Source organism: Narcine bancroftii, chromosome 1, assembly GCF_036971445.1.
Source record: "Narcine bancroftii isolate sNarBan1 chromosome 1, sNarBan1.hap1, whole genome shotgun sequence".
NCBI classification, from domain to species: Eukaryota; Metazoa; Chordata; class Chondrichthyes; order Torpediniformes; family Narcinidae; genus Narcine; species Narcine bancroftii.
The window spans coordinates 291,022,904-291,036,226 of NC_091469.1; the positions used below are offsets into that span (position 1 = coordinate 291,022,904).

General features: G+C 44.1%; 2 protein-coding genes across 2 annotated transcripts; both read right to left on the bottom strand.

The window, feature by feature from the left end:
- Nucleotides 1-8,119: 8,119 nt before the first annotated feature.
- On the bottom strand, nt 8,120-9,146 carry LOC138746006 (phosphatidylinositol N-acetylglucosaminyltransferase subunit Y). Its single transcript, XM_069903674.1, has one exon. It carries the CDS (start codon nt 9,144-9,146, stop codon nt 8,928-8,930), a length of 219 nt encoding a protein of 72 aa, XP_069759775.1. The 3' UTR covers nt 8,120-8,927.
- Nucleotides 9,147-9,214: 68 nt separating this feature from the next.
- Nucleotides 9,215-12,036, bottom strand: pyurf (PIGY upstream open reading frame). Its single transcript, XM_069903664.1, has 2 exons — nt 11,832-12,036; nt 9,215-9,347 (listed from the first exon to the last, which is right to left on the bottom strand). The coding sequence occupies exons 1-2, from the start codon at nt 11,990-11,992 to the stop codon at nt 9,215-9,217; spliced, it is 294 nt and encodes a 97-aa protein (XP_069759765.1). The 5' UTR covers nt 11,993-12,036.
- Between the last annotated feature and the right edge of the window lie 1,287 nt (nt 12,037-13,323).

Below are 13,323 nucleotides of genomic sequence, written 5' to 3' on the forward strand. Positions count from 1 at the left end.
AGAATATAATGAAGACAAAACAGAAATATTATGAACTAGGGGAAAAAACGCACAAAATTCTAGCATGGCAGCTTAAGACAGAACAAGCTAAGAAAATGGTATTGCATCAAGGAAAAAAGACAAACAAATCACATATAATCCAAAGGTGATCAAGGAAAACTTTAGAGAATTCTATGAACAATTATACCAAACTGAAAACGATGGGAAAGAAGGGAAAATAGATGAATATCTTACTAAAATTGAACTACCAAAACTACAAATAGAGGAACAAAATAAATTAACAGAACCATTTGGAATAGTAGAAATACAAGAGATAATAAAAAAATTACCAAATAATAAGACATCAGGAGAGGATGGATTCCCGATAGAATTCTATAAAACATTTAAAGATTTATTAATTCCTCCCCTCCTGGAAGTAATCAACCAGATTGATAAAACACAAAGCTTACCAGATTCATGTAAAACAGCAATAATTACAGTAATACTAAAGCAAGGGAAAGATCCACTCGCACCAGTGTCATATAGACCAATATCTTTACTTAACACAGATTATAAGATAATAGCTAAACTATTAGCAAACAGATTAGCAGAGTATGTACCGAAAATGGTAAATCTAGACCAAACTGGATTTATTAAAAAAAGACGCACAACAGACAATATTTGTAAATTTATTAACTTAATTCATGCAGTAGAAGGGAGTAAAGCGCCAACAGTAGCAGTTGCTTTAGACGCAGAGAAGGCGTTTGACAGAGTAGAATGGAATTATTTATTCAAAGTATTGCAAAAATTCAGTTTACCAGAGATGTATGTTAATTGGATTAAAGCATTATATAAGGGACCATTGGCGAAAGTGACAGTAAATGGACATGTATCAAAGCAATTTAACTTAAGCAGGTCAACACGGCAGGGATGCCCACTATCACCTTTATTGTTCGCGTTAGCTATAGAACCACTAGCAGAATTGATAAGAACAGAAAATAATATAAAAGGGATAAAAATAAAAGACAAGGAATATAAAATCAATTTGCGGATGATGTTATAGTATACTTAACAGAACCAGAACTATCAATAAAAGAATTATGTAAGAAATTGAAGGAATATGGAGAAGTGTCGGGTTACAAGATCAACGTAAATAAAAGTGAAGCAATGCCTATGGATAATGCGGATTTCTCAAAATTTAAGAAGGAATCACCATTCAGATGGCAAATGCAAGCAATAAGATACCTAGGTATACAAATAAATAAAAATCTCGGCCAACTATATAAACTCAATTATTATCCACTAATGAAAAAATTACAAGACGATTTAGAGCATTGGAAAGATTTACCACTAACACTAATAGGAAGGATAAACTGTATTAAAATGAACATTTTTCCAAGGATATTATACCTATTTCAGGCATTGCCAATACACCTGACAGAGAAATTCTTCAAGGAGTTAAAGAAAATAATAAGGAAATTTTTATGGAAAGGGGGGAAACCGAGGATAGCACTAGATAAATTAACAGAATGGTATAAACAAGAAGGCTTACAACTGCCAAACTTTAAAAATTATTATAGAGCCGCACAATTAAGATACCTATCAGATTTTTATCAAACAAGGGAAAAGCCAGATTGGACTAGATTAGAATTAGATAAAATATGGGAAAAGATACCTGAACATTATTATATAAATGGGATGAAAAATTGGTACAACATAGAAGTTCTCCAGTATTACATCATCTACTCAATATTTGGAAGAAGATTCATGTAGAAAGAAATAAATCAAGTTTTCCATTACCAAAACTAATATTTACGCAAAACAAGTTACTCCCTTTTACAATAGATAACCTTTCCTTTAGCGAATGGGAGAAAAAAGGGATCAAAAGAATAGAAAATTGTTTTTCAGGAAATAGATTATTATCCTTTGAACAAATGAAAGATAAATACAATATAACTCAAGATACAGTGCTGGCATATTACGAATTGAGATCCTATTTGAAGGACAAATTAGGAAGCAGTCTGAGGCTACCAGAGGGAAGTAACTTTGAATATGTGATTACAGATACAATGATAATCAAAAGATTTATAACAAATATGTATATTAAACTGCAAGAAAAGGAGAATGAGGAAACAAATGGTAAAACTAAACAAAAATGGGAACAAGATTTAAATATAAAGATAAAAAAGGAAATATGGGAGAAGTTATGTTCTGGAACGATGAGAAATACAATAAATACAAGGTTACATATGATACAATATAACTGGATACACAGGCTATACATTACACCTCAAAAGTTAAATAAATGGGACCCAACAGTATCTGATAGATGTTTTCGATGTAAAAAAGAAATGGGAACAACAATTCATGCAATCTGGACATGTGAGAAAGTAGAAAAATTTTGGGAAGATCTAAACCAAATATTAAATAAAATTACAGAAAACAATATACCAAAGAATCCAGAGATCTTCCTCCTAAGTAACATAAAAAACAAAGAATTTGGAATTGATTTGGAGGATGCACAAAAAAGATTTGTTAAGATAGCTCTAGCCGTAGCAAAAAAATGTATTATGTCAACCTGGAAATCGGAAGATAATTTGAAAATACAACAATGGTATATAGAAATGAATAAATGTATTCCATTAGAAAAAATAACATATAGTTTAAGAAATAATATTGAAATATTTGAACAAATATGGGAGCCTTACATGAAACACAATAGAGAAAACCTACCGGGGCATTCACTACCTAAATTAACGAAAGGAGAAGGAAATGAAAAGAATTGACTCAGTGGAATTTCTTGTTTATTTTTATTGAATGACAACTTTGTTTGACTGGTTTAATGTATCCTAGATTTTGTACTTTAAATGGACGGGAGGGGGGAGGTAGGGAGCGTGGGATGGGAGGAGGGGGGGGGGGAGAAAATGGCACTGTATATACTTGAAAAGGAAAAAGTATGTATCATGGTTAATGTGGTTTATGGTGTGAAAAATAAAAAAATTTTTTAAAAAAACAACGTACTGTGGCAGAGAGTTCCACAATTCTCTGAGTGAAGAGGCTTCTCCTCATCTCAGTCCTGAATAACTTCCCCCTTCTCCTTCGAACACCATCCCTCGTTCTGAACTTCTCTAACATCCGGAACATTCTTCCTGCATCTAACTTGTCCAGTCTAATCAGAATGTTACACGGTCTCACTGTGATCCCCTCTCAATCTTCTAAATCTACTTGATAAGCATGGACAGGAAATGCTGGCAGTTCTAGAAGGAACAAAATCCGACACGGACAATGCTATTATGGATTAAAACTGTCAACAGCGGCAGAAGAAAGTTAAATATAGCAGAATGCCACTTAGGAAGTATTTCTGCCTGCTACGACGTTGGACACTGACTGGATTCTGCGTGCAGGGTAACTTCACAGAGAGAGGAAACCAAAGGCGAACTGCGATATTGGGGGAAGTCGTTGGCTCCTGACCCGATGGGCAAACTAATCTCAAGTGTAACAACGGTCACATCAAAGCTGAGCTTTGGTGTTTTAATCTGCTTGAAGATCTGATTAAATAGACCTCATACCTTCACACTTTTTAAAAGTTTCATGACTTGACTTCCCCGAGCGCTGGACCAGCAGCCAGATGACCATAGTTACTACAGCTCACCAACATCAAATGGGATAGTCCCTCCATCTATCCTTACCTTTCTCGGGCACAGCCGTGGGACAATGATGACTTAGATCATAGAACGTTACAGCACAGTACAGGCCCTTCGGCCCTCAATTTCATGTTCCGACCAAATAAAAAGGCAATGAACCCTCTCTTCCTTGTAACCCTCTAGTTTTTTTTTCATCCCAGTGCCTAAGAGTCTCTTAAATGCCCCTAATGTTCTCGCCTCCACCACCATCCCGGCAAGGCATTCCAGGCTCACACAGCTCTCTGCCTCCCCTCCCCCCAAAACTTCCTTCCCTTCACTTCACACGTCCTCTGGTGTTTACTATTCCTGTCCGAAGAAACAGGCACTGGCTATCCACCCTATCTATGCCTCTCATGACGTTGTAGACCTCTATTAAGCCACCTCTCATCCTGCCTAAGACTTGTTTTCCAATCTTGCAGCACAGTTCTGTGCTTGAGGTGTCACACCCACAGGCTCTGCCATAGATGAGACAGGTGATGGGTGGGTGGCGAGATTGGCAGACACCCAATCCCTTCTGCTGCTTTGGTTAGACGTGTTCCCAGTGCACAGATTTCAACAGCATCCCAGATCAATTGAAGCAGGAGGGGAATGGTGTTCAAACAGAACACAGCACAAAGCGTGGACTGGAAGGTGAGTGGACAGGAGTTGGGTGTGGGGACTCCAGGGCCGGGTGTGGGGACGGCCGACTTCGGGGCCATATATGTGACAGGGAGCTCAAATCTTTAATGCAAAGTGTAGTTAAGTTCTCATCTTGGGAGAGTTGGAATGAAATCTCTGTCCTCCAGGGTCCTGGAGCCTGACCTAGGAGTGGGACCGAACTCTGTCAGACTCCCATCAGTTCAGTTCTTGCACAAAGTGTTGGCTTCCCACAAGAAAATCAGTTTCAATATAGGGTTTGAACTTAAGAAGTTAGGTCTTTGTGTAGAGTGGGTGTGGGAATTTGTCACTGAGGGGACATTATGTGTCTAGGGGCTGTTCTCGCTGGAATGTAGAATTCTTATAGAAAAATTTAAAATTACAAAAGGGATCAATAAGGTGGAAGCAGGAAAGATGTTTCCACTGGCAGGTGAGACTAGAACCAGGGAGAGATCCTCAATATTCTGGGGAGATGATTTAGGACTGGGATGAGGAACTGCACCTCCCAGAGAGGAGTGCATCTGTGGAATTCTCTGCCCATTGAAGCAATGGAGGCTGCCTCAGAAACCAAGAGTTAGCTAGATTATGGCATAGAATGTGGAATTCAGGGAACAGGCGGATGGATGGAACTGAGTCCACGGCCAGATCATTCATGATCTTATTGAGGAGCAGAGCAGGCTCGATGGGCTGGATATTTCTTCTGTTCACTGCAGAGGGATTAATTGCCTTCATTGGCCACGCTACCTGCTTTTCCCATTTCCCCCGAGCCATGACTTTGGTGATGGGCAGGGAACATGAATTTCACCAGACTTTTCACCTCCCCTCTTCCCAAGACCTTTTCTAGCAGATCCAACCTTCAGCGTCAGCCAGTGATATGCAGATGCCCATCGGAAGCCCTGCCACCCTCCCACCCTCCACTCTGTGCACCTTTTAAAATTATTAATTAGACGTACAGCACTGTAGTCTGTGTCGCCTAAATTACACCCTATTAACGTACACCCCAGTAAGTTTTTGAAGGGTGGGAGGAAATTGAAGCCCCCGAAGAAAACCCACACAGACACAGGGAGATCATACAAACTCCTTACAGGCAGCATGGGGTTCGAACCCAGGTCTGGTCCCAATCGCTGGCGCTGTAAAGGCATTGCGCTAACCACTACGCCAACCATTCTGCTCTACAACGTGCCCCTCAAAGTTACAGCATGTCCTGCTCGGATGTAGAATCATCTTTCCGTTCATCCTCATTGCTGGAAAACTGATCCAAAAGCACCAGAAGTACTGCCATCAGGTGTCTGTCAAACTCCAAAAACAACAAGGGATGGGAAATAAATGCTGGCCTTGCCCTGAACATAGAAATGCATAGAATTCTGCCCGCACCTACATCAACAACTGAAGCCAAAACACAATGCGGAAGAAACTCAGCTTGAGCCCTTCATCAAGGAATGAGCAAAACGTAGTAAAAACACATTGAAATGATGGAGGAACTCAGCCAGTTTTTCAGCATCTAAAGGAAACATATTGCCCACATCACGGAATAAGCCTTTTTATGGTAAAGATAAGGTGGACGAGTTCAGGGAACTAGAAGTTGTTGGAAGTGATGGAGGACATGTGAAGTGGCCCGGATGTAGGTGGGGAGGGACTGGACTGCAGGAACAAAACAGAGTCAAGGGAAGCAGAGACCAATTCGGTAGGGCAGGAGCATGGGGACAAATGGGTGCGTGGAAATGGGCGGAGCAGGGTTGGGAAACAATAAGGTTGGAGGCGTTATCTTGGGTAAACTTATACCTTTCATTTTGTTCGTTTTAGATTGGTCAGTGTTTGAGCTACCAAAAGAAAATAGACACACTCTCCGAGAGCAGTTCAGTTTATACAAATGTTTATTACAATTCAAAAGCTGATTTCAAACTAGAATATGCAAGCCCTTCCCAACTATACTTATCAACTCCTGGACTGGTCCCAACTGCCGAAGCGAGGCAACGACTGCACACTTGTAGTAGGTTGTCAGGGGGCGGGTAGCAGCTTCTCCACCTTCCCCGACCGGAACGTTGTCTGGACTCTAGAAGTTCTTCTTCTTGCTGAGAGATGTTGCCACCTCTTGGAGAGTCTCTCTCTTCATCAGCGGGATCATGGTTTATATTACCCAAAAACTGCTTACCCAAGCACCTATTCCCAGCACAGCATAAGCGAGCAAGCTAGCATGCCTATCGAATAACATAATTTTCAGCTTATCACTTTGAATACAATGGTTTATTTTGCATCAAGGCTAGGCCTCTGACAGTCTGTGGCCAAAACAAGCAGGAAGATTAAATGTTCTTGGTACACAGATGTCCTTTCTTCAGATAACAGCATCTCTGGCCCCTCGGTGGAATTTAGCTTATGTCTGCTGATTCTAAAAACAAGCAGGTTCTCAGCCTTGCAGAAGCAAAGGCTGCAAAAGTAAGAAACACGGTTAGAATCTTCCATTACAGGCGTGCCGGGGAGGTGACCAGAAACAATGAGTTAAGAGATGGTATGTGATACAGTGGTTTGTTGAGTTCTGGTGGGGTCCTGTTAGAGGGCTAAGTAGGAGGAGGTGTCTGAGAGCTGTTGTTTGGCTTTGGCCAGAGGTCAGTGCTCCAGACCACAGCAGCACCACCCTTGACTGCAGGTTTGATGGTGAGGTTTGGATTGGTGCAAAGAGAGTGGAGGGCCAGGCGTTCCAAGGGGGTGAGATTGGATAAAGAGGGGAGTAGTGAAGTCGATGAGGTTGATGTCACGGCAGCAGTTGGAAATATTAAGATCCAGAGCAGGAAGAAGACCAGAACGAGGAGAAAGGTTTAAAGCTGGAGAAAGGGGTTTATTCCTTGAAAAAGGGCTCAGGCCTGAAACAAGGGCAATATATCTTTGTCTCCTATGGACAATGAAAGACCAGCTGAGTTTCTCTAGTATTTTGGTGTTTTTTTACTACAATCACATCGTCTGCAGACTTTCATGTTTCAATCATGAACAAAATGTTGGTAGGCACCTGATCAAAATGGCACTAGAAGGGGTAAAACCATTGGCTTTCATCAATCCAGTAGACACACTAACAGGTGGCCTTATCAATTAAGACCCAACGATGTTGGTGAAGGCTGTTCAGCCCCTCAAACCTGTTCCATCATCCATGGATATTCAATGAGCCCATTGTGGTCAGGATTTTGCTTTGTCTGAGGGAGATTGTAAACTCTGGAGAACGACAGCCCATCATCCCCGCCTCTGATCTGCATCTCAGGAATCAATCCAGTGAATCTACACTGATGCCAGAGACGGTCAGCTCCCTCTCCTCAAGGACAAATCAAAGGATCCCCGGTCAACCATAGCGAGGCTATCTCTGACCCTTCAAATTGCCTGCTGCGAACACAGGTCAACTCCCAGGGGTTAAGGTCTGAGCTTTTAAACATCTTGTTGGGGTAGAGGGGGCAACTAAGTACTGTTGTCAACTGGCTGCTGGTACAGTGCTCTTGGAAGTCATAAAATTGTTTTTTAAAAATGTGAAGGGCAGAAGGGTGATCGAACCCGATGCCGAGAGGCTAAAGACTCTCAGAGGTCTCTACATGGTGGGCAGGGAGAAAGCAGATTGTCTATCACCTAAATCTGCTGCCGTAAGGAGGAGGTATCTCCCACTTCCCTGCCCAACTCTGCTCTCCGCCCTGACCCGTCAGTCAGGAACATTTTGTAACCCCCCCCCTCCCCCCCCCACATCAGCAGACAACACAGGATCTCAGCGTTTGCTCCACACACCTCAGGCCTCTCCAATCACAAAGCAGTCAGACCTCTTGCAACAGCCTGCTCAATAAATTCAGAGATTATTGCTTCAAGCTCCTTTTATTTAACATACTAACATTACAAACAGAAAACACATGCCGTTTACAGGAAGGTGAGTCGTCGTTTGCAGCCTGTAAACTGACAGTCGGCAACCGACCAGGTTGTAACCAATCGTTGGCTGGTGGGAAGTGGGTCAGCGGCCAGAGTTTGCGATGGACCCCCACCACCTGCCAGGTCACCTCAGGACGTTTCCAATGTTTTACCAGCACTGATCTGCAGCTCTGGCAGGAAAGGGTGCAGAACAAGATCCCACAGAGTCATGAGACAAAGATCAGATCAATGGTTCTGGTGAAGTTTGATGAGGGTTCAATATTAGCCCGAGGGAAGCCCCCCCCCCCACCAACCACTTCACTCTTCAAATGAGTGGCCTTGGGATCTCTCCACTGGGAGAGAGTTCAGCAACTCCAGCAGTTGAGCCCCTTTTCTGCTCGGCACAGGAAGTTCCAGCCTGCACTACAGGGCTCAAATCCATTACCTCAACTTATTGCTTACAGTCATCCAGTAGAGAAGGAGTATAAATTCTTATCAAGCAGGGAATTGACTGTCCAACCCAGCCAAATATTTACAGGACTGCAACAAATGCAGACACTGCAACTGAAGTTAATGCAATGGGACGGCAGGGACACACAACACCAATGAACAACTACCCCCCGACAGCACCTGCAGAACTGATTCAACAAGGGCTCTAGTGATGCCAACAGGAAACTGGCACCCAATGGAACAAATGTTTCTGTCCAACGGGAACGCTTCAGGGCTGATGTTCATGAACAGAGAGTTTATAAGCCGGGGCTAGTTGTGCCTGAACAGTTTGATCCCCATCCAGCTCCATAAATGGAAGAACACGTAGACAGGGATGGTGATGGGGAGCAGTAGGCTGTAGAAGCAAACACTGGCTGCACTGGTGCAGCCCTGCGGAAAATCCTCATCGAACATGGCCGAGTACAGCAACCCAGCCAGCGACAGCAGGGGCACCAGGACAGTCAGGGTCGAGAGCTGGATCGGCATCATCCTGCAGGACGCTCAGGGTAAAACACACGGCACCCCCACCGGGGGTGTCCCCGGAGCCACGGCCACCTTCACTGCTTGCTGTTGCCTTCAGCTTTCTGAATTAACCTGGCCTCCTGCGGGATCATGTTGGGAATGCCATCGACGATCGGATAAGCTATTCCAAGTTCGTCATTGATCAGCTGATTGGAGGATTCTTCGTATCTGCAGATACAAGAATTTGAAAAGTTAAAACCAGAACTTAATGTCGTGAACGCCACAAAATTTGTTGTTTTGCTATAAATTACATCTCAAAAATAAATTAGTGCAAAAAGACAAAGTGAGGTGGTGACTGAAGTTCATTGTCCGTTCAGAAATCTGATGGTGGAGGGGAAGAAGCTGTCCTTGTGCTAAGGGGTGCTCGTCTTCAGGCTTCTGTACCTCCTTCCTGATCGTAGCAATGTGTAGAGGACATGCTCTGAGTGAAGAGGGTCCTTGAACCCAAGATCACTAAATCTTGACACCCACGTCGCCACCTCTCACTGATCCCACTCACCATATAGACCCAAATTATCAATCACTCACTCCCTGATCAAACCAAGCAAACGCACCCAATTGACCAACCCTGCAGAATCCACAACCACGACCTACCCGCTATCCCCACTAGACCAGACACCAGGGTTCAAATCCACTCCTGTCTGTAGGGAGTTTGTATATTCTCCCCATTTCTACGTGGGTTTCCTGATGAAGGAAGGATAGACTGGCCTTGGAGGCAGTCCATAGGAGGTTTGCCAGGTTGATCCTGGAGATGAGGGGGTTGACCAATGAGGAGAGACAAAACACCAGGAATTATACTCACTCGAATTCAGAAAAATGAGAGGAGATCTTACAGAAACATATAAAATTATGAAAGGGAGATATAAGATAGAGGCAGGAAAATTGTTTTCATTAGTTGGTGAGACTAGAACTAGGGGACACAGCCTCAAGATTCAGGGAAGTAGATTTAAGATGGAGATGAGGAAAAACTTTTTCCCAGAGAATAGTGAATCTGTGGAATTCTCTATCGAGAGAAGTGGTTGAGGTGACTTCATTAAACACATTTAAGGTTCAGTTAGATAGATTTCTACATAAAAAAGGAATTAAGGGATATAGGGAAAAGGCAGGTGGGTGGAGTTGAGTCAATGACCTTGTTGAATGGTGGACCCAGCTTGATGGGCCAAATGGCCGACTCCAGCTCCTATTTCTTATGTGCTCTGGTTTCCTCACATGTATGGGTTAGTCGTTTAATTGGTCATATGGGTGTATTTGGGCTGCGCAGGCCAGAAGGGCTTGTTACCATGCTCTATTTCTAAATTATAATTAAATTAAATCATCCCTTGCTGATCCCACACTGCCCTCCGACCCCATCATCCAATAGACTCCACTGACCTGCATCCAGTGCATAGCCCTCCATACCTCTCCCATCCACGAACCTGTCCAAATTCTTATTAAATGTTAAAATTGAGCCCGCAATCACCACTTCAGCTAGCAGCTCGTTCCACACTCCCAAGACTCTCTGTGTGAAGAGGTTCCCCCTCATGTTCCCCCTAAACCTTTCCTTGTTCACCCTTAACCCATGTCTTCTGATTTGAATCTCATCTACCCTCAGTGGAAAAAACCTATCTACATTTACTCCATCTATTCCCCTCATAATTTTAAATACCTCTATCAAATCTCCCCTCATTCTTCTATGCTCTAGGCAATAAAGTCCTAACTTGTTTAACCTTTCCCTTTAACTCAGTTTCTGAAATCCAGTCAACATCCTTGTAAAACTCTGCATTCTTTCTATTTTATTGATATCTTTCCTGTAGTTAAATGACCAAAACTGCACACAATACTCCAAATTTGGCCTCACCAATGTCTTATACAACTTCACCATAACATCCCATCTCCTGTACTCAATACTGTTCCGTGAAACCCCCCCCCCAACAAAATGCGACCTTCCCCAATAATTCCACACTGCCCTCTGACCCCACCATCCAGTGACCACCCAATGAACACACACTGGCCTCTGATTCCACTATCCAGTGATCACCCAATGACCCCACCATCCAGTGACCACCCAATGACCCCACCATCCAGTGACCACCCAATGACCCCACCATCCAGTGACCACCCAATGACCCCACCATCCAGTGACCACCCAATGACCCCACCATCCAGTGACCACCCAATGACCCCACCATCCAGTGACCACCCAATGACCCCACCATCCAGTGACCACCCAATGTCCCCACCATCCAGTGACCACGCAATGACCCCACCATCCAGTGACCACCCAATGACCCCACCATCCAGTGACCACCCAATGACCCCACCATCCAGTGACCACCCAATGACCCCACCATCCAGTGACCACCCAATGACCCCACCATCCAGTGACCACCCAATGACCCCACCATCCAGTGACCACCCAATGACCCCACCATCCAGAAACCACCCAATGACCCCACACTAGCCTAATTCCACTGTCCAGTGACCACTCAATGATCCCACATTAACCTCTGACCCCAATGTCCAGTGAACACCCAATGACCCCACACTGACCGCAAATCCATTTGACCTTCACCAATGACCCCGACCAGACCAGCTTCCCCACACTGCCCTCTGCCCCCAGGGTGACCTTCTCCCCACCCCACGGACAGCCCTGACCCGACCGGCCAGCCGGACCTGAGGCGCCTCCGGGACAGCGGGCAGACCAGGCAGGCGATCAACTCGGGGTCGAGTTGTGGGCCCGGGGCCTCGGGCCCAGCGCTGCAGTAACGGGGGGCAACAAGAAGACCCCACCGACTCCCGGCTCCGCGGACAAGCCGCCGCACCGCTTTAAGCATCACCGCGACGCGGCTCACAGCTTCCGCATCCGGGCACCGCCGTCCGTGACCTCGCACATCGGCCTCTCTTAAAGGGGCAACACCATAGCAGGCCATTCATCCCCTCTAGCCCGTCCTTCACCTATGGTATCCCGCTGATTCCCGCACTCCCACAGGGTCTATGAACTTCTCACTGGCATGTTCACTCATTATCTACCTCTCCTCTTAACTTATTATCTTAAATGTTCTGTCTTGGCAGATGGCGCTAATGAAATTTATACTAATTGTAGATGTTGTATCTTATGTCCCTGTGAGTCTGCAGCACGTTGGTTCCATCGGGAATGATAAATTCATACTCATCTTTACTTGTCTCTGGGAACGTCCTGCCTCATTTTAGAACGTAAAACACTACAGCACAGTACAGCCCTTTGGCCCTGTAGTTGCGTCGACCCATATTTCCTTAAAAATAATACTAATCTCTCCCTATCTCATTACCCACTATTTTTCTTCCATCTATGTGTCTGACTAAGAATCTCTTAAATACCCCTAATGTTCTAGCTTCCACCATCACCCATGGCAAGGCATTCCCACAAAAAAATTACTCCTGATGTCTCCCCTAAACTTTCCTCCCCTCACTTTGTAAATGTGTCCTCTGGTGTTTGCTATTCCTGCCCTGAGAAACAGGTGCTGGTTGTGCCTCTAAGAATCTTGTTGGCCTTGATTAAATCTCCTCTCATCCTTCTTTACTCTGTTAGGTCTGCTTTGTTCATGAATGAGTGAGACAAACACCAGGCTGAGTCGAAATCAGGGTTCTTTGTTCTTTATTACCGGATTGTAACACTTGCGACTAACAAGTTAGTCGGAGAATGCATTCTGCCGTTATCAGCAAAATGGTGATTTTTTATACCCTTGGATATGTGCTTAGAACATCATCATATCATTACTTGTCCAATGACTAAAACTGTTGCTATCCTTTCCCTGCTAGCTTCCTGCCTCTCAATCCATCAATGTCTCTCTTATCTTGTAAGTACAAGGATGCATTCTGTTACTCCTTAGTACTGGGTGACTCCTTCTCCGGTCCCATCTCATGATGTTTTACCTAACAGGAGTACAAGGACACCTCCCCTTCTTGTTACTGCCCTGTACAGGGTAACTCCCTACACATTCCCATCTCATGATGTTTTACCTTACAACTCCCAACTCTACTAACCTTGATCTGACTTATTTTCCCATTCCAGACAACATCCTGATAAATCTCCTCTGCACTCTCTCCATAGCACCATACAGATCCCTGTGGAACTCCTCTAGTCACTGACTGCTACAGAATCGCCTTATCTGAAAATGTTCCCATT

What these genes read in the sequence shown, in the direction of transcription:
- pyurf (XM_069903664.1), bottom strand. Translation starts at nt 11,992, where the DNA reads ATGCTTAAAGCGGTGCGGCGGCTTGTCCGCGGAGCCGGGAGTCGGTGG. An exon ending in CTGTCCCGGAGGCGCCTCAG is followed by an intron (nt 9,348 to 11,831) that starts GTCCGGCTGGCC and finishes TTGTATCTGCAG; the next exon opens with ATACGAAGAATCCTCCAATC.
- LOC138746006 (XM_069903674.1), bottom strand. Translation starts at nt 9,146, where the DNA reads ATGATGCCGATCCAGCTCTCGACCCTGACTGTCCTGGTGCCCCTGCTG.